Source organism: Chlorocebus sabaeus, chromosome 14 (assembly GCF_047675955.1).
Source record: "Chlorocebus sabaeus isolate Y175 chromosome 14, mChlSab1.0.hap1, whole genome shotgun sequence".
Taxonomy (NCBI): Eukaryota; Metazoa; Chordata; class Mammalia; order Primates; family Cercopithecidae; genus Chlorocebus; species Chlorocebus sabaeus.
In genome coordinates, this window is record NC_132917.1 from 31,875,950 (window position 1) to 31,900,449 (window position 24,500).

Here is a 24,500-nt window from a genome sequence, read left to right on the forward strand (position 1 = left end):
GGAGTTCAGGACCAACCTGGCAACCATGGCAAAACCCCGTCTCTACTAAAAATACAAAAATTAGCTGGGCATGGTGGCATGCACCTGTAATCCCAGCTATTCGGGAGGCTGAGACAGAAGAATTGCTTGAACGTGGGAGGCAGAGGTTGCACATCTGAGTGGTGAAATTGTGATTCTTCTTTTATCTTTGTCTATATTTTGTGAACTTTTCTATAATAGGTGTTTTGTTTTTATACTGGAAAAATATGCTTTCAAATGTTAATCCTATGAAACTAAACACAAGTAATAAATATATTAGTATAGCATTTATTAAGGTTTCTTGTACATACAAAATATATTTAAATGGCTGACATGATTTTCTAAGAATACATACTTTTATTTTTTATAACATTAATAAACAGCAGCATCATTACTTTAATCTATCATTCCGTTTACCACTATATACCTGTTCATCATATGTATTGTCATGTGCTTTTTAAAAATCTAGATGAGAAATATTCGATTATCTGACTTCACTGAATCCTTGAAAAAAATAAAACGCAGCGTCAGCCCTCAAACTTTAGAAGCGTACATTCGTTGGAACAAGGACTTCGGAGATACCACCGTTTAAGGAAATACCTTTGTAAACCTGCAGAATATTTTACTTAACAAAAGAAGAAACACAAGATCTTCAATGAACAGTCATCAGCTACAGAAACAGCCTAAGTTTACAGGACTTTTTAGAGTCTTACATATTTGTGCACCAAACTTGAAGATGAACCAGAAAACAAACTTAAACAAAATATACAATGCAAATGGAATTTTTTGTTGTTTAAGGCCTTGCCTTGATGGTCACAGTTATCCCAATGGACACTGTAAGAGCACAACAAAAACTGATTCTGGTCTTCTTTACCAATATAATCATCATGTAAATAATAATTTGTATATTGTGTTGCAGATGAAAGTATTGCAGAGACAGTGAATGGTAGAAGACACAAGAATATGTGGTTGTTTGTCTTCTGATGTTTTTTCTTAAAATAGTAATTTCTCTTACTTTTCTTTCCTACTGTTGTCTTAACTACGGGTGATTGGAATGCCAAACACTCTTTATTTTCTTTTTTCTTTTTATAAATTCAGTGTGCCAAATGAAACCTTTTTCTTAAGTAACTGTAATAGGAAAAAGTTTATTTTGAGAGTTTCTTCTTCATAAATCTACAGACATTAAACAATTGTTGTGTTCTTTTTACCTTTTATTTTTCTATTACCTTGCTACCAAACAGTTTAGATAGCAATATAATAGCAACAAAGCAAATCTAGTAGAATAGAGAAGGTTTGAAGGTTTGAGTTACTCTGTCATATAACATGTAGATCAGTCCTCATGTGACCTGCAGTATTTTTTTTTCCTAATGTATTTGTCAGAAATCTATTGTAGACTGTTAACTTCTTCCTAATGGAATTTATTTTCTGCAAGAATTATTCTGATATTTAAGAGAGCCAATTTTAACTGCTGTGAAAATGTTTCCAGTGCAAGAGAAGGGAAATACTAGGAACTAAGACATTTCTAATTTATTGCTTATTACTTTCTTAATGTTTACAGGATAATTATAAGCAAGTGGAACTACCATCTTTTATTCTTAATAATAAAAATCCCTTCAATGAAACTTTAAAAAAGCTGAATTTTTATACATGGCATACATTTTTCTAGGTTCCTTCTGCTTGCTTTATTAACTCAAAAGTTCTAGTTCTAGTCTGTTGATCTGCCTTTTGTTCTCCCAAAATGTACAGTAATTCCGTTTCTTGTTTGTATAAATATGCCTGGATTTTCATTATAAAAATGTCATTGTAGGGAGTAGAGACTCATATCATGGCCTTTTAAATATTGTAATAAAGGCAAATAGATATTTGCCCTTAGTTTACTGGTTAAAAGTTTGTTTACAGAACTTTTCTCTGGTGCTTAAATGATGCTATGTAAAATGTCATGGGTGGAATGAATATTTGTAATAGTAACAAAAATTTTTCATTTAGGAAAGATTTCTTAGGTTTTGAAATAATACGTTAAGATAAAAAACTTGCCCCTACTAGGTAAGAACTTTATAATGAAGACATATATTCTTCTTAAATTTACTCTTGCTCTTGTTAAAGATTTGTTTGAATATAGAAGATGCATGATTCTGGGTTTTTTTTTTTTTTTTTGAGACGGAGTTTTGCTCGTTGCCCAGGCTGGAGTGTAATGGCGCAATCTCAACTAACTGCAACCTCCGCCTCCCGGGTTCAAGCGATTCTCCTGCCTCACCCTCCCGAGTAGCTGGAATTACAGGCATGTGCCACCACCCCAGCTAATTTTGTATTTTTAGTAGAGACGGGGTTTCTCCATGTTGATCAGGCTGGTCTTGCACTCCTGACCTCAGGTGATCCACCCACCTCGGCCTCCCAAAGTGCTAGGATTACAGGCGTGAGCCACTATGCCCGGCCAGAAGAGGCATGATTTCTTAGGATCATATACTGTTCGTAGCCATAAAGTAAAACATGTTTCTTCTAATCATGATTTTGGAACTCCCTGAATAATAAAAATGAGAGCTGAGATAAATAGGGGAAAAAAAATTTGTTTTAAGCCAGAGCTATGCATATTTTAGGTGAGGCATAGTATCCTCTTAAGGTCTCAAACATTACAGCATCAATTACAAAATATTGATAATGAAAGGTAGTAATGAAATATATATGATTAAAAGAATTGAGAAGTTCTAAATTAAGACATTTCAGTTAAGCTCATAAAATTTCATTGTTTTCATTTAAAAGGGGATTAACGTTATTGATACTTGGATAACTGGCAAATCATATTAAAGGACTATGTGGTTCCAGCTCAACTTTTAATATATTATCTCTTTTAAAATTATCATGATTATAATTCTATTGGGAAAGATTTTTAGGTCTAACAAGGATTTCAAATGTTAAAAGAGAGAAAAGTCAGGTTAATACTGTCTTAAACATTGAGTCAGAAAATCATTGCTGTATAGAAATTGCTTTCCTGATCAAGTCTGAACTTCAGCTAGTGCTAGAGAACTATTTTCTATGACTTAACTCTAACCAAGTTTTATTTTAAGCTGTTTCTTTGATAGAAGGGCCATGAAAATAGAGTAATGATATAGTAGGAGATAACGGATTGGTGTGGTCTTTTTTCAATAAAGATAGAAGTTGTTGAAGTTTTCTGAATTAATAATGACTTAGATTGTGACCTTTTAGATTGGGTGTTGAGCTCTGTGTTATATTACTTCCTAAAAGGTAATGCTTAAACATTAAGCATTGGTGTGCTCTTCATGTTAATATGGCAGAGTTTTGTAAAGTAAATTAAAACTTACTGATATATTGGACTTTGAGCCAAGGGAAGAATGAGTACTATCTTTCCAGGTATCTTAAGGGTAAAAGCTTATTCTAAGACAGTTTGTCCATTGAGAATATTAGATTTCTGACTTGCAAATATGTTTGTACTCCAGAAGAATTAGAGGAAAAGCAGATACTAGAATTCTAATTTAAGTACATACACAGCAGTCTTTGTTTATAGTGTAGAATTCTTTATATTTTGTACAAAAACTAATTCTTTTGGTAAAAATGAACCATTTACAGTTCGGTTTTGGACTCTGAGTCAAAGGATTTTCCTTTAAATGCTTGTCTCAATTTTAGTCTGGTCTTTTGTACTTTTCTTCAGAAGAAATGAATTAAAGGGTACAGTTGCATAAAGTGGGTTTTTATCCTAATGTATTGGAAATAAATGATAAACTTTATTTTGCCTTTACTTTTTTACTTTAAAACTTTTTGATATTTTAGGGGTTGCAGTCTGATAATGAAGGATTTGTGTGTATTGGATTCTGTTAGTAACAATTACAAACTCTTAACAAAATATAGAAAGCAGGCCGGGCGCGGTGGCTCAAGCCTGTAATCCCAGCACTTTGGGAGGCGGAGACGGGCAGATCACGAGGTCAGGACATCGAGACCATCCTGGCTAACACGGTGAAACCCCGTCTCTACTAAAAAAATACAAAAAAACTAGCCGGGCGCGGTGGCGGGCGCCTGTAGTCCCAGCTACTCGGGAGGCTGAGGCAGGAGAATGGCGTAAACCCGGGAGGCGGAGCCTGCAGTGAGCTGAGATCCGGTCACTGCATTCCAGCCTGGGCGACAGAGCGACTCCATCTCAAAAAAAAAAAAAAAAAAAAAGTAAGCAATGATTGGGCGGCTCTGCAGAGCAACCAAAACAAGGTAGAAACTGCAAAGTCCTACATTGGAAGATTCAGGCTGGGTGCGGTGGCTCATGCCTGTTTGGGAGGCCAATATGAGAGAATCGCTTATGCCCAAGAATTCAAGACTTGCCTGGGGAATATAGGGAGACGCCGTTTCTGCAAAAAAAAAAAAAAAAAAAAAAACTAAAAATTAGCCAGGTTTGGTGGCCCACACTTGTAGTCCCAGTTACTCAAGAGGCTGAGGTTAGAAGATTGCTTGAGCCTGGGAGGAGGAGGTTGCAGTGAGCCAAGATCACACCACTGCACCCCAGCCCAGGTTACAGAGACCCTGTCTCAAAAAAAGTAAACAAGAGATTCACCTTAACCAGCTTTTACCCATAGGGCAATTTCCAGTTTGTGCAGTTCACGGGTATAGAATTCAAGTAGAATGTGGCAGTCTTGATGGGCTGAGGAGTCATTTGGGACTTCTAGAACACCTGAAAGTTAGAAGAGAAATTTTGGGAAGGAGAATGCTTCAGAAAGTAAGCCCTGAAATCTGCCTACATATTCCTTTCAAATCCTTGGTGGATTCCAAAATTGTGCTTGTGCAGTGTGATTATTTAAAGGAACCCAGCAGAAAGCATGTTAAAGTCTAAAGAACTCAGCAGAATTGCAGCTGCCCAAGGACAGAGAGTTTGAAATTCAAATTCCACTAAGAAGGACTGAGTAAATACTTGGTGTTTCCCATTGAACCCCCAAAATGCCATGCCTTAAGGAAGAATGACAGCATCCCAGAACTAAAGGCTGTGCTTTAGCACTAAGGCCAAAATGGAAAGAAACTCACTGTAATGAAGCTTAAAATCAAATCTTACAGCATCAAGGTTATCCATCAGTAATTTAAAACCAGAACAAAACACAGCATTCTTGAGAAGAAAACAATTCAGAGTCATCACAGCATATACCCAAAGCTCAGTACATAATAAACAATTACTAAGCATGCAAGGAAAAAGTATGTGATCCTTTTGACTCACCTTCCCTGATGGAAAAAAAAAAAGTGGTCCATACCATACTCAACAGAGAATATATAGAAGCAGATGCACAAGTGACCTCTATGAGAGTGATTTTAAAATAGTGTTAAAATATGTTAAAAGAATTTACAGGAAAAGAGAAAATGGGTGAATAGATTGGGAGTTTCAGCAGAAAAATAGGAATTAAAAACTCAATGGAGGCCAGGCGCCATAGCTCACGCCTGTAATCCCAGCACTTTGGGAGGCCGAGGCAGGCAGATCACCTAAGGTCAGGACATCGAGACCATCCTGACCAATAATGGTGAAACCCTGTCTCTACTAAAAATACAAAATTAGCCAAGCATGGGTGTTACATGCCCGTAATCCCAGCTATTTGGGAGGCTGAAGTGGGAGAATTGCTTGAACGCGGGAGGTAGAGCTTGCAGTGAGCCAAGATCATGCCATTGCACTCTAGCCTGGGCAAGAAAAGCAAAACTCCATCTCAAAAATAATAAAAATTGGCCAGGTGCAGTGGCTCACGCCTGTAATCCCAGCACTTTGGGAGGCTGAGACAGGCGGATCACAAGGTCAGGAAATCAAGACCGTCCTGGCTAACACGGTGAAACCCTGTCTCTACTAAAAATACAAAAAATTAGCCTGGCATGGTGGTGGGCACCTGTAGTCCCAGCTACTTGGGAGACTGAGGCAGGAGAATGGTGTGAGCTCGGGAGGCGGAGCTTGCAGTGAGCCGAGATCATGCCACTGCACTCCAGCCTGGGCAACCGTCTAAAAATAAATAAAAAAATAATAATAATAATTAGAAAATAATAAAAAATAACCCATTGGAAGGTCTTGTAATGAAAAATACAGTATCTGAAGTTAAAAATTTAAATGGACGGACTTAACAGTAAACTAGGCACAACAGAGGAAAGACTGGAAAAGACAAGCAAGTAGGTATCAAACCAAAGCACAGAGAGAAAGAAAAAAAAAATAGCAGAGGTTTGAGACCTTTGGAACATTATCAGTTCCTGCAATTTGAAGTAAAGAAGGAAAGGAAGAGAATGGGGCAAGAGAAATCTTTGAAGTAATAATGCCTGAAATTTTCCCCAAAGTGTTGAAAGACATCAATGTACAGGTCTAAGAAGTTTACTGAACCCCCAAGCAGAATAAATACAACAAAGACTACATCTGGGTACATCACATTGCCAAAAAAAAAAAAAAAAAATCTTAAAAGCAACCAAGGTGGGGAGTGGGAAGGAATAGCATTACACTCAGATAAACAAGAGTGATGGCTAACCTCATCAGAAATGATGAAATTCAGAAAATGATGGAATGACATCTTTAAGGTGCAAAGATTAAACAACAAAGGTTAACTTAAAACTCTCTGCAGTTAAAATATCCTTCAAGATGTTAAGGCAATGGCCAGGCTCAGTGGCTTAACCCTCCCAACACTTTGGGAGGCTGAGGCAGGAGAATCCCTTGAGGCCATGAGTGACCAGCCTGGGCAACCTAGTGAGAACCCCATCAAAAAATAAAATTAGCTGGGCATGGGCTGTGATGGTGCTACTGCACTCCAGCCTGGGGGACAGAGTGAGTCCTTATCTCTTGAAAAACTTAAAGACAAAATCTTTTCCAGATGAAAACAGAATTTGTTGCTGGCAGACTGACTTTATATGGAATGCTTTAAGAAATTCTTCAAGCTGAAGGAAAATGCAAATCTGAAGTGAAAAATGAAGTATCTGAAATTAAAATTTTCCTTGGATGGACTTACCAGTAAATGGATTTCTCAATGAGAACCTGTAATCTCCAGGATGGAATTAAGAATTTTGAAATGATAAATATGTTGGTAAATAACATATTTACATTTTTCTTTTTTTATTTTTCTAAATATCATTGCTGTTTAAAGCAAACAAAAATAGTATTGCACTGTTTATAATATATGTATAAGTAAAATATGAGACAGAAACAGCATGAAGGGCCAGAGAGGACAATAAATGTAATTATATTGAAATAATGTTATTACATTGTACACAGGTGAGATAGCATTAATGTAAGGTAGACTGTGATAAGAATGCATTTCATAATCTCTCACCCCATCACTGGGGTGATCTACTGCAGTAGATCTAAAAAGCCATTAGAGAAGATGAAATGGCTAAGAATTACTAAGAGTTATGTGATTGGTCAAATGAAATCAAGGAAAGAAAAATAGAGCAAAGAACTGTAAGATAAAACAGTGGGATGGTAGAGCTGAAATTAAGTAATGTCACTAAACTGCTTACCTTCCTCCTTCCTGAGCTGTTGTGGATTTTTTATTTTTTATTTTTTTCAAGGAGTTGGGGTTTTTTTTTTTTTTTAGAGACAGAGTCTCCTTTGCCCCAGGCTGGACAGCAGTGATGCAATCATACCTCCCTGTAGTCTCAAACTCCTGGGCTCAAGTGATCCTCCTGCCTCGGCCTCCCAAAGTGCTGGGATTACAGGCAGGCAGAGCCACTGCACCCTGCTGGAACTATTATTTTAAAGTCATTAGGTGTTTAAGCCCTCAAGATTATGTGCAAGTTTGATGATTCGTTAGGAGCACTCACAGGACTCAGCATATAGCCTTACTCCCAACAATGATTTATTAGAGCAAAAGGATATGAAGCAAATTCAGCAAAAGGGAAAAAAGGGAATTAAGTGAAGTCCAGAGGAAACCAAGCACCAGCTTCTAAGGGTTCTTTCCTGGTGAAGTCACACAGGATGTCACGCCAGCAACAAGTGACAGCATGTGAAAGTGTCAGGCCTCACTGTTAGGCATAGTAAGCTTGTTAGGGAATAGAAGGAATCTTTCCTCAAATTCAAGTTCCCAGATGCCTGGCAAGGGTCAACCTTGCCAGCAGGCCTTTCTAGGGATAGCAGTCTCAGGCACTCATTTGCACAATGGTTCAGATCAAAGTGCTTACATTGGGTAGAGGGGACCTATGGAAGCCCAAATTTGGGCGTCAGAGACCTAATAGGGTGAAGACAGTGTGTACAATGATGGACAGCTAGGTATGAGGTGTCAGGGACAGATTGAGGCAGTTATTCACATGGTGGATAGGGGCAACCTGGAATGAGGAATAAGCTCAAGCACAGAAAGGAGTGTCCATATGGGGTAAGGGTGTCAGCAGAGATGGTAGATTGGTTGCATACCAAAGACTTGATTGAATCAAGTGAATATACTAACCACAGTGGAAGCCAGGTTTCTCACCATCAGAGAAGGTAATTATAAATACACAGAGGGGGAAAATTAGAATGAAACTTGGAGTTCAGTTTGAGTTGGGTTTAAGAGTGAATTCATGGTTTAAAATCTATAAAAATAGATGAAATATTGGTTGGGCACAGTGGCTCATGCATATAATCCCAGCACTTTGGGAGGCTGAGGCGAGCAGATCGCTTGAGATCAGGAGTTTGAGACCAGCCTGGCCAACACTGCAAAACCCCATCTCTACTAAAAATACAAAAATTAGCCAGGTGTGGTGGTACGTACCTGTAGTCCCAGCTACTTGGGAGGCTGAGGCATGAGAATCACTTGAACCTGGGAGGCGGAGGTTGCAGTGGGCTGAGATCGCGCCACTGCACTCCAGCCTGGGCTAGTGAGATCCTGTCTCAAATAAAAATAGAGGAAATACAGACGTAAGTATATAAATATACACATGTGTATGTGTCCAGATATGTGTGTTCCCTAGTCTGTCCACCAAGGTGGCCTTGGAGCAGTTACACTCCAATAGTAATCAGCACATAAAGTACCCGTATCTTGCCTTCCAAATTCTTCACTGTCTTAGTCTGCTTGGGCTGCATTACCAAATATCAAAGACTGGGCAGCTTAAATAACAGAAATTTATCCTCACAGTTCTAGAAGTTTGGAAGTCCAAGATTAAAGTACCAGCCAGTTTGGTTTCTGGTGAGGGCTTTCTTCCTGGCTTGCAGATGGACACCTTCTCACCGTGTCCTCGTATGGCAGAGAGCACAAGCTCTCTGGTGTCCCTTTTCATAAGGGCACCAGTCCCATCATGACGGTCCCATCCTCATTATCTCATCTAACCCTAGGTACTTCCCAAAGGCTGAATCGCCAAAGACCATCACATTGCTGGTGAAGGCTTCAACATATTAATTTGAGGGACACGAACATTCAGTCCATAACATCAACTAAAGGCACCAAGACTGATAAAATGGCTAAATTCAGGGCTGGGGCAGAGAAAATACATGAGCTTGGAACTTCTTGTGCCAGAGAGAAGAAAGTGCCCAAAGAATGATGAGGATGAATCACTGAAATGACACACAGATTAAAAGGGTTCCCACTGGACAAATTTGAGCATCAAAATAATAGTAATTATATATAATCCATCAGATGAAATAAACCATGAACTCATGTGAATATATGAATACACACATAAACAAATTACAAGCATAATGAGGAATGTGATAATTATATGGCTTAAAGGTACCTCTCCAGGCCGGGTGCAGTGGCTCACGCCTGTAATCCCAGCACTTTAGGAGGCCAAGGCAGGTAGATCACCTGAGGTCAGGCATTTGAGACCAGCCTGGGCAACATGGTGAAACCCTGGCTCTACTAAAAATACAAAAATTCGCTGGGTGTGGTGGCACATGTCTATAATCTGCCACTGACTAGGTGTGTGGTTTTGCCAAGCAGGGGATAACAGTAGTACCTATATCAAAGGCTGTTATGAGGATTAAATGAGCTATCACATAATCGCGCCTTTTTTTTTTTTTTTTTGAGACACAGTCTTGCACTGTCGCCTGGGCTGGAGTGCAATGGCATGATCTCGGCCCACTGCAACCTCTGCCTCCCAGGTTCAAGCGATTCTCCTGCCTCAGCCTCCTGAGTAGCTGGGATTACAGGCTCCTGCCACCACCCCTGGCTAATTTTTTGTATTTTCAATAGAGATGGGGTTTCACTATGTTGCCCAGGTTGGTCTCAAAAACCTGACCTTGTGATCCACCTGCCTTGGCTTCCCAAAGTGCTGGGATTACAGGCATGAGCCACCGCACCAGCCTTTTTTTTTTTTTTTTGAGATGGAGTCTCACTCTGTCACCCAGGCTCCATCTCAGCTCCGTGCAACCTCTGCCTCCTGGGTTCAAGGAATTCTCCTGCCTCAAGTGATTCTCCTGCCTCAGCCTCCTGAGTAGCTGAGATTACAGGTGCCCGCCACCACACCCGGCTAAGTTTCGTATTTTTAGTAGAGACGGGGTTTTGCCATGTTGGCCAGGCTGATCTCAAACTCTTGACCTCAAGTGATCTGCCTGCCTCAGCCTCCCAAAGTGCTGGGATTACAGGTATGAGCCACTGTGCCTGGCCTCAAACTCTTAGAATACTGCCTACTACATATTAAGTGCTCATTAAATCCTAGGTATAGGCCAGGGGTGTTGGCTCATGCTTGTAATGCTAGCACTTTGGGAGGCTGAGGCAGGAGGATCACTTGAGCCCAGGAGTTCCAGACCAGCCTGGGCAACATAGCAAGACCTCACCTCTACTAAAAAAGATTACTGTGGCTGCAGTGTGGAGAACAGACTGTAGATAGACAATAATACCTAAGATTTTATCTATTTTTTATTTCTTAATTTTTTTGAGACGAAGTCTTGCACTGTTGCCCGGGCTGGAGTGCAGGTGCATGATCTTGGCTCACTGCAACCTCGCCTCCCAGGTTCAAGCAATTCCCCTGCCTCAGCCTTCTGAGTAGCTGGGATTACAGGCACCCGCCACTACGCCCAGCTAATTTTTGTATTTTTAGTACAGACAGGGTTTCACCATGTTGGCCAGGCTGGTCTCGAACTCCTGACCTTGTGATTTGCCCGCCTCAGCCTCCCAAAGTGCTGGGATTACAGGCGTGAGCCACCGCGCCCGGCAAGATTTTATTTTTTAAAATTTGAGAGAAGGTCTCAGTATGGTGCCCAGGCTGGTCTCAAACTCCTGAGCTCAAGTGATCCTCCTGTCTTGGCCTCCCAAAGTGCTAGGATTACAGGCATGAGCCACTATGCCCAGTCCACAGTAACCTTTTAAAAAATGTAAAAATCACTCCTTGTTAAAACTGTTCTCTGGCTTCTTGTCTCACTTGGGGGGGGGGGGGTGGCGGGCGGGACGGCAGGAAGGGGGAGAAAGCACTTTACCATTAATTTAGAAATGCCTGCTTGATCTGGCCCCTGTCTAGCACTTAGATCTTCTCTTCATTTCTTCCTCTCAAGCACAAAACTCCAGACTCCCTTAAGATCTTAAAATACCCTACTCAATTTGACTTACAGTTTTTGCACTAGCTGTTCATTCTGCCTGGAAAAATCTTCACGAAAAGACTTTTGCCATTCAGAAATTAAATTTCATCTCCTTAGAGCTAAGTTTGCTCTGACCACCACCCTAAATTGGCCACCCAGTTGCTTTTTGTTTTTCTTTCTTTTTAGATTGTTTTTGTAGAGACAGGACCTTCCTATATTGCCCAGGGTGATCTCCAACTTCTGGCCTCAAGGGATCTTCTCGCTTGGCCTCCCAAAGTGCTGGGATTACAGGTGTGAGTACCACACCCACCCAGTTGTTCTATATAGCATTACATGTTCAGCATCCCTAATCCAACCATCTGAAATTAAAATGCTCCAAAATCAAAACTCTGTGATCGTCAACATGATGCCACAGTGGAAAAGTCCACGCCTGACTGCATCTGAAAAGTTTTGTTTGATACACACAATTTTTTAAATTGCATAAAATTACCCTGAGGCTATGTATGTGTATAAGGTGTATACGAAACACAAATGAATTTCAAGTTTAGAAATTCGTCCCCCCTCACCCCATCCCCAAGATAAAGAGCCAAAATCTGAAACAGTTCTGGTCCCAAGCATTTGGGATGAGGGATACTCAACCTGTACCCAGTTTTCTACATGACACTTATTAATATCTTTTAAAAATTTCTTTATCCCTACTTGTTTTCTGTCTCCTCTACCAGAATATAATTTCCACGAGACGAGTACCTGACAAACACACGTGCTACATATTCAATCTTTATCTAACGAATTTAATATTTTCCAAGTTTTCTATAACATTACTTCTATATTATTAATTTTATAGAGAATCCAAATAGCATTTTATTAAGTAGACCATTAGTCGGTCCGAGTTAAAATTCTGCTACTACAGCAAACTATATGTATGACTCAAGACAAATTTCTTTTTTGTGAGACCGGAGTCTCGCGCTGTCGCCCAGGCTGTAATGTAGTGGCGCGATCTCGGTTCACTGAAACCTCCGCCTCCTGGGTTCAAGCGATTCTTCTGCCTCAGCCTCCCAAGTAGCTGGGATTACAGGCGCGCGCCACCACGCCCTGCTAATTTTTGCAGTTTTAGTAGGGCCGGGGTTTCACCGGGGTTTCATGTTGGCCAGGCTGGTCTCGAACTCCTGACCTCAAGTGATCCGCCTGCCTCGCTGCCGAAAGTGCTGGGATTACGGGAGTTAGCCACCACGCCCGGCGGAGGCAAGTTTCTACGTTCCTCACTTGTAAAACTGGAATACTGTCTATTTTCATAAGGTTAAATCATACAACACTGGTAAAAGCGTTTCAGCACTCAACGAAATTTTTCTAACATAACGAAAAATTCCTGCTTGCTCCTTGCCTTGCCCTTCGACTCAACGCTTCAAGTCCCGACCAATCCCTCCGAGAGCTCAGAGGAAGCCGCTCTAGCAGCCTACCGCCACGGAGTGCAGGGGCAGCCGGGAAGGGGGCGAAGCCCGGAGGCCAGAACACGCACTTCCGGCCACGCCTTCCTCACAGCCAATCGCCCACTAGTGCCCCACCCCTTCCGTTCTGGGAAAACTCGAGCACCAAGAAAGGCTTCCGGCGGGAGCTGTGCAGCTCCTTATCATGGTGAGTTGGCTGTTGGGGTGAGGGTTTCGGCTGTAACTGATTCGGTTTGTCTTATCTGGTCCCTAAGCGGCCTTGAAGTCCCTCAGCCACCCGGAGGAGGGTCATTGAAGTTGAAGTCGGGTCCCTTGGCTGGAGCGGCTGTCTCCCAAAATGTTCTCCTCAGAGTTCTGGTCCCCTTTGGTCCCTCACCTGTACCGCAGGCGCTCCCGAACCAGGCCCCGCTGCAGGCGGAGCTTTCAGCTCCTGGCGAGTTTCTGACTTCCCTCTGCCTAGATTTCTTTAAAGTAATAAAAGTCTTTGCCAGCGTCAACAACTAGACCACTAACAAAAGATCTGAAAACAAGTCCACAGCAACAACTCTAATAGTGATTGGTAGAGCAGTGGCGATAACGCCAGCGGAAATAAAGAAGGTTATTAATAGGGTTTTAAGGCAGACGCCTCACTCTGCAATTTGGCTTTACTAATTATTAAGTAGCCTGATTACGGCAGCAACTTTCATAAGCGGAGTAACTAGAGAAAGTCAAGGTGTTGGTAGGACGTCTTATTGCTGCTTTGTTTCTGCGTTTGTAGAAACTAATGGAAGACCCAGTAGACGTAATGGCTGTTGGGATATGGTGTTTTCTCTCAAATTTGTTAGAATTGGTCATTGTTTACTTTTAGAGCTTAAATATATAGCTATGAACTTTATTTAAAAATAAGCAGTTGGTTGGGATTTCAAGTGTCAGAGTGGTGTGTGCCTTTTGAAAATGCATTTATTAGAAAAATTCATGGAGTACTTATTGATAACCTACGTATGAAAGAGACCACATTTCTGTGCCTAAGCTTTTGTCACTGTACTAAGTTTTTTACATAAATGGATATGGTCGGGAAAATGTCTTATTCACACTATGTTATGTAAATTTCTGTAATCCTTTTGCACACAGAAAATGGGTAAAAGTTTACCCTTTTTGGCTAATGATCAAATAGCCTTCAGTTATGCTCTTTTTCAAAACATTCACCATTGTGTACCTTGTAGCCAGAGTTATATTTCTAAAATTTGACTACATCACTCCCTTACGCAAATTTTCTTTCTTTCTTTCTTTTTTTTTTTTTTTTTTGTAGCACTCAAGATAAAGTCCTGTTTAGCATGGCATGCGAAGCCACTCATTATCAAGCTTCTTACTTTTACAGCCTCTTTTGTTGTTGTTGCTGTTGTTGTTGTTTTTGAGATGGAGTTTCGCTCTTGTTGACCAGGCTGGAGGGCAATGGCGCGATCTCGGCTTACCACAACCTCCGCCTCCCGGGTTCAAGCGATTCTTCTGCCTCACCTTCCCGAGTAGCTGGGATTACAGGAATGCACCACCACGCCTGGCTAATTTTGTATTTTTAGTAGAGATGGGGTTTCTCCGTGTTGATCAGGTTGGTCTCGAACTCCTGACCTCAGGTGATCCTCCTGCCTCTGCCTCCCAAAGTGCTGGAATTACAGTCGTGAGCCAGTGTGCCTGGCCACAGCCTTTTTTTTTTTAAATGCATACACGTATGTAACATCCGTATTTCAGCCACAGTGAATAGCTTGCAAATCATGCTGTATGAATTGAGCCTTTGTACCAACTTTGCATATGCTCTTCCATCCGCCTGAATTGTTCCCTGTTCTCTACTGGCTGTCCTTATCAGAATAACCCTTATATATCCTTAACTATTTTTCATGAGCCTTTCCCCCATGTTCCAGTATACTGTTAGTTGCTTCTCCTTTGTGCTCTGGTGGTACCTTGTGCTTTTATACATACACACACACACCAGTTTTGTTACATAAAGCTGCACAAAACGAATACATACAATAGAAACTTGCCTATAATACTGATGATTTGAAGGGATTTGAAGGTAAAGGGACAAGAGACTTAAAATTCAGAGGTATTTCAGGTTATACACCTTCATTAACTCACAGCCCTAATTTAATAAAGTAAAGCTTGAATCTCTTGTGCTTTTTACCAGTAACATCTGTAATCCTTACAGACTGTGTTAAAATTGTGTATTTATTTGTCCTTCTCACTATCTAGACTGTAAGCTCATTGAGAGCAGGACCTATGTGTTTCACTCTGGTATTCCCGGAGCTTTGTATAGTGCCTGGCCCAGAGGAAGTTGTCAATAAACATCTGTTTTATAAGACACTGAAAACCTATGGCACTGTATCTTTATGCTTGAAACATTAGTATTAGTCATGCAGGGAAACAGTATTTAAGGTTTATTTTAAAGGATATTGAGAAAAGGTTTTGTGTTTATTAAGAACATGCTATGTGAAAGCAGTACTTTCTTAGAAAATACAAAGAAAAATACAAATAAAACATCTGTTTTATAAAGCACTGAAAACCTATGCCACTATATCTTTATGCTTGAAACATTAGTATTAGTCATGCAGGGAAACATTTTTTAAGGTTTATTTTTTAAAATAAGTATTTTAAAATAAAATATTGAGAAAAAGGTTTGTTTAAGAATATGCTATGTGAAAACAGTGCTTTCTTGGAAAATATAAATAATATAAATATGTGATATTAAAATATAAATATATAAAAACGAAATATAAAGAAAAATAGCCTTTGTCATTAGTGAAGTTACTAAAAAATTATAAAGCAATGCAACAAGTTGAAGGCTATACTTTGATTAATGCAAAATAAGTGGCATTAAAAAAACACTACAGTTTGGAATGATTTAGGAAGACTTCATTTAAGAAGTGAAACATGAAACTACCTTGTGCCCCACTCTAATACTCTTAATCTAGTACTTGTTTCTCATTATATGAATAAGAGCTTGGGTTAGACAGATCTGGCTTTTTCACGCAAGAGCGGTGTGATGAGACAAAGAGTAGACCTGTTTAACTGAAGTTGAGGGTTTCTATGTGGAGTAAGAGGTAAGACTGGAAAGAAACAGGCTAAGTCATTGAAAACCTGGAAATTCTGGTTGTAAAATTTGGAGTTTATTCTGATAGCAATGGAGAGCCAATATAATTTTAGGAAGAGTGATATGAGCATTAGGATTTTTGTTTTATTTTCATTGTCAGGATGGCCTCAGAAGTGGCCTTCTGCCTCTTAGAAACCTTGTGGATTCTCTTAACCTGAAACTTAAAGTCGGCTAGGGTTAAACAGAAGATGTCCAAAAATAACAGTATTAAGGAGAATTTTTAAAATCTTTGGAACCAAAATATCTCACACATAATTCCTTAAGAATATATATACATATGTATATACACATATGTAATATTTATACATATGTGTGTGTGTATTTATTTATTTATTTATTTATTTATTTTGAGATGGGGTCTCGCTCCGTGGCCCAGGCTGGAGTAAAGTGTGATCCTGGCTCACTACAGCTTTGACTTCCTGGGCTCATGCAATTCTCCCACCTTGGCGTCCTGAGTAGCTGGGACTACAGCCGTGTACCACCATGCCTGGCTAATATTTTTCTTTTCAATTTTTTGTAGAGACAGGGTCTCAGTATATTGCCTAGGCTGGTCTTGAACTCCTGGGCTCAAGTGATCCTCCTGACTCAGCCACCCAGAGTGGTGGAATTACAAGCATGAGCCACTATGGCCAGCCAAGAAAAAAATATATTTATTAATATTAACATTTATTAACATCTAAAGTAAAAATCGCATATTCTTTTAAAACTGGATTAGCTTAGCTGTCAGGTTATACACACACAGTGATCTTTATTTGGATATAAAAATGGTAACATTTTTCTGGTGCTTTATTTTTACTTTTTTCACCTTTCTATTATGAAAATTTTTATACATACACAGAAGTAGAGAGACCATAATATGAGCCCCCTCGTACCTGTCACGTGGCATCAACAATTATCAACACTCTGCTATTGTTTTTCTTATGCCAAATATCTAGTGCTTGGCCTTTTTTCCTGCTTTTCCTGAGTCTCAGCATAATGCAACTAATGATGCCTAAGCTTTGAAGAAATGAGTTATCCCTCCTTATAACCACTTAATTGCTCTGTAGATGCTATGTAGGAAAATCATGCTTGCATTGGATTTGAAAGTTTTTTACATTTTTATATATATATATATATATATATTTTTTTTTTTTTGAAACGGAATCTCACTCTGTCGCCCAGACTGGAGTGCAGTGGCATAATCTCAGCTCACTGCAAGCTCTGCCTCCCGGGTTAGCGCCATTCTCCTGCCTCAGCCTCCTGAGTAGCTGGGACTACAGGCGTCCACCACCACGCCCGGCTAATTTTTGTATTTTTAGTAGGGACAGAGTTTCACCATGTTGGCCAGGATGGTCTCGATCTCCTGACCTCGTGATCTGCCCGCCTCGGCCTCCCGAAGTGCTGGGATACAGGCATAAGCCTCCACGCCCGGCCTACATTTATAATTTTTTAATACCTCAGTTTCACTGCTTTCTGGGGCTTCAGTGAGGTAGAAATGTAATAAGGTTGGTATAGTGATTGTGGCTTTTACCATCTAGGAAAGTATTTCATTAAAATTCAAATCCAAAAATTTATGTTTGTGGCACTTAGCAATCAAATTACTGTGTATGAGCCATTTAAAATTGTGAAGGATTTTTTTCCCCCTGTAATGATACTTACTTTTGGAATGACAAAATATTCTCTTTAAAAGTAGCTATAGAGTTTTGCTTTTGGAAACCTATACCAGAAAAATTAATAGGGCCATGCCAAATTTTCAGCATAAAAAAAGGCTAAGTATTTTTGAATGATAACTGAAACAATTAGTAATCACAGGTCTTTTGGCACTATTCCCGTTCTTACCAGTAGATGTCACAAATTCGATTCATTATAGCACACACTTAAAGTACCATTTTTTGCCTTCTTCATAGACATAAGTTTCTGCCTTATTATCAGTACTACATTATAGAAAAATGACAGGAATGGTTTTCACCAAATTTGGGACAGTCTAATTTTTAATACGGCAAACAGGATATTCACTCCTTCGCCGCAGGATGAGGCTGCAGTAGAGTGAATATCCTGTTTGCTGTATAGCCTATGTTTAAAATCAGACTGTCTTCCTCAAAAGCAGCTGGAACTGAAGTTCAAGAGATGGATGTGACTGTGTATAGGGAGAGGCATACCATTTTTATTTTTAAAGTATCAACAGAAATCATGATTTCACATTAACAATACAAAGTCGCAAATGTGAATAATGAGCAGGTATTGATTTGGCCGGCTTTATAAATGTGTAATTTTAAAAACTGGGTTATTTTTTAAAAAATAATTTGTGGAAGCTCGTCGTATATAGAGAAAATTGGCCTATTGTCTGTTGTGAATTACAATTTTTTTTCACAGTTTGACCTTAAATCTTTTTTCCCCCTTTAGGATATTACATTTGCCCATGAAATTATATAGTAAAATCAATCAATTTTTTTCCTTTAGAGCTTCTTGGTTTTTATGTCCTATTAAGAAAGGCTTCCCCCAAATCCCAGATTATAAAATAATACATCTAGGCTTTCTTCAATCAAGTACTCTATAATTCTGTATTTTAATTTTCAAAATAATAACAAATTAGAGTAAGGAGTATGGTAAGGGTGAAACATTACCTTGATTAAAATACCATTTATTGACTGGCTCATATTTTCTCCTACTGATATTGGATACTGCCTTTCTCATAAGTTAATTTCTCATATGTGTTTGAACTCTCCTTTCTGCTAAGGCTTTCCCATATGATTTCCTAAACTTGGGTGGTAAATCCCCTCAGTCTTCTCTCTCATTGGTGAGCCCTATCTTTACTATCCCCAAACTGCATACTAGCAGGGGCCAGGGAGACTAGCCAGGGTGTCAGATACTTTTGACTGAATGCCTAAGAGAGAATCTCAGGTGTTTTACTATCATAGTTGCCTGAGCTTGCTTTCTTTTTGAGACAGTCTTACTCTGTCACCCAGGCTAGAGTGCAGTGGCACGATCTTGGCTTACTGCAAACTCCACCTCCCAGGCTCAAGAGATTCTCATCCCTCAGCCTCCTGAGTAGCTGGTATTACAGGTGTGCACCACCACACCCGGTCAATTTTTATATTTTTGGTAGAGATGGGGTTTCGCCATGAACTCCTGGCCTCAAGTGATCCCTCTGCCTCGGCCTCCCAAAGTGCTGGGATTGCAGGCATGAGCCCCAAGCGCTGCCACATATATAGCTTTAATTAGGTGAATTTTCAGTAGAAATTTCCAGTAGAGCTGTTTGGCAAACTGTTTCTTTTTTGATTCAAATTGCCTTATCCATTTAAAAATAGAGTGTGGTCTGGAGCTAAAAAGCCTGGTTTTGAATTTCTGCTCAGCCATTTACTAGCTCTGTGACTTTGGATGGCTTACTAAAAGTCTCCACCCACATAGGTTTATTGTGAATATTCAATCCATAAATACACATAAAGTATCTAGAATAAGTGTTTGGTGTATATTGAGTACTTAATAAATATTGGTTATTATTACCACTATCTCATACCATAGCATAGGAACCACTATATCATATCATAGGAACTCTGAAGATGATTAAATATTTAAATGCTGATTTGTATATTGTTTGTTTGAAAGGGGACAATTCATCTCTTTCGAAAACCACAAAGATCCTTTTTTGGCAAGTTGTTACGGGAATTTAGACTTGTAGCAGCTGACCGAAGGGTAAGTTATTCCTTAACCCCAATTTTAATTATTGCACAAACAACATTATAACATTGAAGAAAGATAATTTTTAAGGCAAATAGAAATCACTCCTGATCCCACCACACTGTTTTCATTTTTCTATGTTGGAAAAGTGTTTTTTTTAGTGTAAAATTGCAGTCGTTTGGTGTTAAATTGTTTTGCTTTGGTAGGAATCTTCTGTTAAAGTTTTGATTCTAATTCTGAACTGTTTTAAAGAAAAATGGTTTTGTGGTTGCTTTTGGTTATTAAGTTTTCAAAAAATTAAATGGATCCAATCTAAAGCCATGTTTTCTCTTTTATTTATTTTTTTTTGAGAGGGAGTTTCACTCTTGTTGCCCAGACTGGAGTGCAATGGCATGATCTGGGCTCACCGCAACCTCTGCCTCCTGGGTTCAAGCGATTCTCCTGCCTCAGCCTCCCGAGTAGCTGGGATTACAGGCATGGGCCACCACGCTCGGCTAATTTTTTGTATTTTTAGTAGAGATGGGGTTTCTCCATGTTGGTCAGGCTGATCTCGAACTCCTGACCTCAGGTGATCTGCCCACCTCCACCTCCCAAAGTGCTGGGATTACAGGCCTGAGCTACCGCGCCTGGCCCATGTTTTCTCATTTTTAATGTAGGGCAAGAAAAATATGTCATGTTTTGAGACTGTAAATAAAAAGATGTAATTGCCATCCTTTTAGGCCACCAATGTGTACCTTCTAGTTACTGTGTTTCGTGCTTCTCATTGTTGTCTAAATGATAAATTCTCTTAGGGAACTGACTATCTCTATTTTGCTCACCTTTTTATAGAAGTACAATATAAGGCCGGGCGCGGTGGCTCAAGCCTGTAATCCCAGCACTTTGGGAGGCCGAGACGGGCGGATCATGAGGTCAGGAGATCAAGACCATCCTGGCTAACACGGTGAAACCCCGTCTCTACTAAAAAATACAAAAATCTAGCCAGGCGAGGTGGCGGGCGCCTGTAGTCCCAGCTACTCGGGAGGCTGAGGCAGGAGCATGGCGAGAACCCGGGAGGCGGAGCTTGCAGTGAGCTGAGATCCGGCCACTGCACTCCAGCCTGGGCGACAGAGCGAGACTCCGCCTAAAAAAAAAAAAAAGAAGTACAATATAAGCATCCAGTAAATATTTGATGACTTTTAAGGAAAGCCAGCTTCAATGAAACAATAATAAGCAGTACCAATGGGCAGTCCAATTGAAACTCTGCCATATTTTCACTATTTTTCAACTCCCTTATCTTCATTTGCTTCTTGATTCTATGCTCCATCATTATCATTTCCCTCCTTTTTGTTCTTTTTTTTTGAGATGGAATCTTGCTGTATTATCCAGGCTGGTCTTGAACTCCTGGGCTCAAGGGATCCTCCTGCCTCAGCCTCCTGAGTAGCTGGGATTGCAGGTGTACACCACCACTCCCAGCTGGTATCATTTTCTTTTATATACTCTCAGCTCTTTTGTGCTCCCCTTCCCTCTGTCTTAATTCCTGGAAAATCCCCAATCTTCATTAAGTTCACTTTCTTTTCTTTTCTGTTCTGTTCTGTTCTTAGACGGAGTCTTGGTCTGCCACCCAGGCTGGAGTGCAGTGGCATGAGCTCAGCTCACTGCATCCTCCACCTCCCGGGTTCAAGCGATTCTCCTGCCTCAGCCTCCCAAGTAGCTGGGATTACAGGCACGTACCACCAGGCCCAGCTAATTTTTGTAGTTTTAGTAGAGATGGGGTTTCACCATGTTGGCCAGGATGGTTTCAATCTCCTGACCTCATGATCCGCCCAGCTTGGCGTCCCAAAGTGCTGGGATTATAGGCGTGAGCCACTGCGCCCAGCCAAGTTCACTTTCTTTCTACTCTCTACTTGCATCTAAGCAACTGAATGTAACCTGAGAGAAACAAAACCATGCAACTGGTCTCACTTTGAATTCATGATCAGACAGACCATTAGTGCTGCCTGTATTTCTTTCATTCTATACTTCCTTCATTCATTCAATTTTCCAATTTCCTAGATGGCTATTTCATACCATGTTCTTTCATTTCTATCCTCAAGCTTCTAATACCATCTTCATCCTCACCCTAACCCAATGATCTTGCTTCCTGTTTCACCAAGGTAAAAGAAGTAATCAGAAGAAAACTTCTACATCCTGTCATTAGCACATCAGCCATCACTCTGCCTTCCCTCCTATTTCTCTGGACAAGCTTTCAGTTATCCTCTATAAAGCCAGTTCTTTCACTTGTTACCTACTGAAAGATGATGTTCGTATAATTGTTCTGTTTCTTGCATCATTGTTTTTCTTGCATCATTCTCTTTCTTGCATCGTAATTACATGTTATAAGTTCCACTCTCAGGGCTGCTTCATTTCTCAGCTTCCTTTTGTAGCAAACCTCCTTGAAAGAATTATCAGTACACTGTATTCACCTTTTCTTCTCCCCATCTCTATTAAACACATACCAGTTTGGCACTGGTCCCCACTAATTTACGTAAACAGCTTTTACAAGGTAACCAAAAACGTCTGTGTTGCCAAAATCAAGATCTTTCCTTATTTCTCATCTTACTTGATTGTTGTTGAACAGCCAAGGTCAGTACTTTCTTTTTTTTTTTTATTTGAGACAGTCTCGCTCTGTCGCCCAGACTGGAGTGCAGTGGCACAATCTCGTCTTACGGCAACCTCCACTTCCCTGGTTCAAGCGATTCTCCTGTCTCAGCCTCCCAAGTAGCTGGGATTGCAGGCACCTGCCACCATGCCTGGCTGATTTTTTATTTCAGTAGAGATGGGATTTCACCATGTTGACCAGGCTGGTCTTGAACTCCTGACCCTCACCCGCCTCGGCCTCCCAAAGTGCTGGGATTACAAGCGTGAGCCATTGCACCTAGACAAGATTAGTAACTTTTAGGAACATCATTATGCCCTTTATTCAGATTCACCAGTTGCTTACATTTTGCCCCATTTGCTTCATCATTGTCTCTATAATATGTACCTATAGAGACAAAATGCATATGTATATGTATTTTTCTCAACTATTTGAGAATTTCTATGTCAGAATTTATTTTCTCTTGAACACCTCTCCTTCTGGAATTATTCCTTTAAATTTGTATACTATAACTTAGCTGATGACACTTTTGGTAGATGTGGAAAGTGTGACACAGACTTTTTGAAGGAAGTTATGTTTATTCCTTTGAATATCAGAGTATAAATTATAGCAACTTGAGCAGACCTTGTGAAATTTATCACTTGTGTACACATAAGAGTGATTTTTATTTTCACAGTCCTGGAAGATACTGCTCTTTGGTGTAATAAACTTGATATGTACTGGCTTCCTGCTTATGTGGTGCAGTTCTACTAATAGTATAGGTATGTCACCTTTGTATTTTTATGGAGTTGTTATTTTCACTTTTGTTTTTCTCATTGGAAATAAAGATATATCTTATATAGAATATATTCTGAAATGTATTTAACTCAAATTATTTAAATAAGGGAATATATTTAAAACTTCCTTGTAAACTATAAAATTTTGTTCATTTGTTAACATTGTATCTTTTTTTTTTAAAGTTTTTTCCTTTTAAAATATATTTTAAAGTAGAAATGGGGTCTCACCATGTTGCCCAGGCTGGTCTCAAACTCCTGAGCTCAAACGATCTACCCACCTCGGCCTCCCAAAGTGCTGGGATTACAGGTGTAAGCCACAATGCCTGGCCATTTTCATTTTAAATAAGCTGTTATTAAAAAAAAAAAAAAATCATTAAATCTATTTGGAGATTTGTTTTTGTTTTGTTTTTTTGTTTTTTTGGTTTTTTTTTTTGAGACGGAGTCTCACTCTGTTGCCAGGCTGGAATGCAGTGCTGTAATCTTGGCTCACTGCATCCTCCGACTCCCTGGTTCAAGCGATTCTCCTGCCTCAGCCTCCCAAGTAGCTGGGATTACAGGCACGCACCACCAGGCCTAGCTAATTTTTGTAGTTTTAGTAGAGATGGGGTTTCACCATGTTGGCCAGGATGGTTTCGATCTCCTGACCTCATGATCCGCCCGCCTCGGCGTCCCAAAGTGCTGGGATTAGAGGTGTGAGCCACCGCTCCCAGCTGGAGATTTGTTTTTAATGTAATAGATTAAAACTTTAGTTTATACAGTTTATAAGTTAGATTTTGAGGTTTGTTGGCTTTTCCTTAAAAAGGGAATTCTGTAATTTTTTCTTTGTTGGCTTTTCCTTAAAAAGGGAATTCTGTAATTTTTTCTTGTATCTTAACTTTTTATGTTTTTTAATGCATTGTTCCTTTGTTCTGTTGTTCAAACAATACATTTGAAATAGTGCTGAGATTACAGAAGCAGGCAGAAAAATGGTCACAGGGCTTTTTAACATTCATTGCTTCATTTTTCCTAATGGAGAAATCAGTTTGGGAGATAAGCTTTTCTACCAACCAACTTTGGCTACATGTATTGATCAAATTTACTAGATAACTGGCAATGTATCAGGTTGGCCAGTGACTCAAAAGTTTTTTTGGTGATGGATACCGCTGGTGGAAATAATTTGGGTGACTTGCTGTATTTTTTTAGAGGGGTCAGTAATATTTTAATCATTTTTTTGGTTGTTTTGCAGCTTTAACTGCCTATACTTACCTGACCATTTTTGATCTTTTTAGGTAAGTTTTTAGGAAATCTTAATGTTTTGGAGCCAATAAGGAATTTGGTAGAAATGTGGTATAGCCATACAATTCAGCAATAAAAACAGCAGCTATTGATATCGTATAAGAAAACAATAAAAACATTATACTATGAAGACAGTCATAAAGGACCACATATTGTATGATTTCATTTATAT

At 39.7% G+C, this 24,500-nt stretch overlaps 2 protein-coding genes and 1 long non-coding RNA gene across 14 annotated transcripts in view; 2 read left to right on the top strand and 1 right to left on the bottom strand.

The window, feature by feature from the left end:
- Window positions 1–3,758, top strand: part of SPAST (spastin) — a 90,009-nt gene extending 86,251 nt beyond the window's left edge. For all 4 annotated transcript variants that reach the window (XM_007971017.3, XM_007971018.3, XM_038006759.2 and 1 more), the window contains one exon: window positions 488–3,758. In XM_007971017.3, coding sequence (XP_007969208.1) covers window positions 488–610 — 123 coding nt within the window. In that variant the 3' untranslated portion in view covers window positions 611–3,758. The remainder of the gene's footprint in view (window positions 1–487) is intronic.
- LOC140713312 (uncharacterized) lies at window positions 3,166–9,615 on the bottom strand. Its single transcript, XR_012095259.1, has 2 exons — window positions 8,703–9,615; window positions 3,166–4,687 (listed from the first exon to the last, which is right to left on the bottom strand). It is a non-coding gene; the product is annotated as an uncharacterized lncRNA (long non-coding RNA).
- A 3,391-nt stretch (window positions 9,616–13,006) lies between these two features.
- The window catches only part of SLC30A6 (solute carrier family 30 member 6), a 57,941-nt gene continuing 46,447 nt past the window's right edge, over window positions 13,007–24,500 (top strand). For 6 of the 9 annotated variants that reach the window (XM_073022908.1, XM_073022910.1, XM_073022912.1 and 3 more), the window contains exons 1-4: window positions 13,007–13,072; window positions 19,592–19,678; window positions 22,954–23,038; window positions 24,279–24,321. In XM_073022908.1, the coding sequence (XP_072879009.1) occupies window positions 13,070–13,072; window positions 19,592–19,678; window positions 22,954–23,038; window positions 24,279–24,321 (218 nt within the window). In that variant the 5' untranslated portion in view covers window positions 13,007–13,069. Of the gene's footprint in view, window positions 13,073–19,591; window positions 19,679–21,243; window positions 21,366–22,953; window positions 23,039–24,278; window positions 24,322–24,500 lie in introns of those variants that run through there. The other 3 variants (XM_073022913.1, XM_073022914.1, XM_073022911.1) reach the window with 2 other exon arrangements.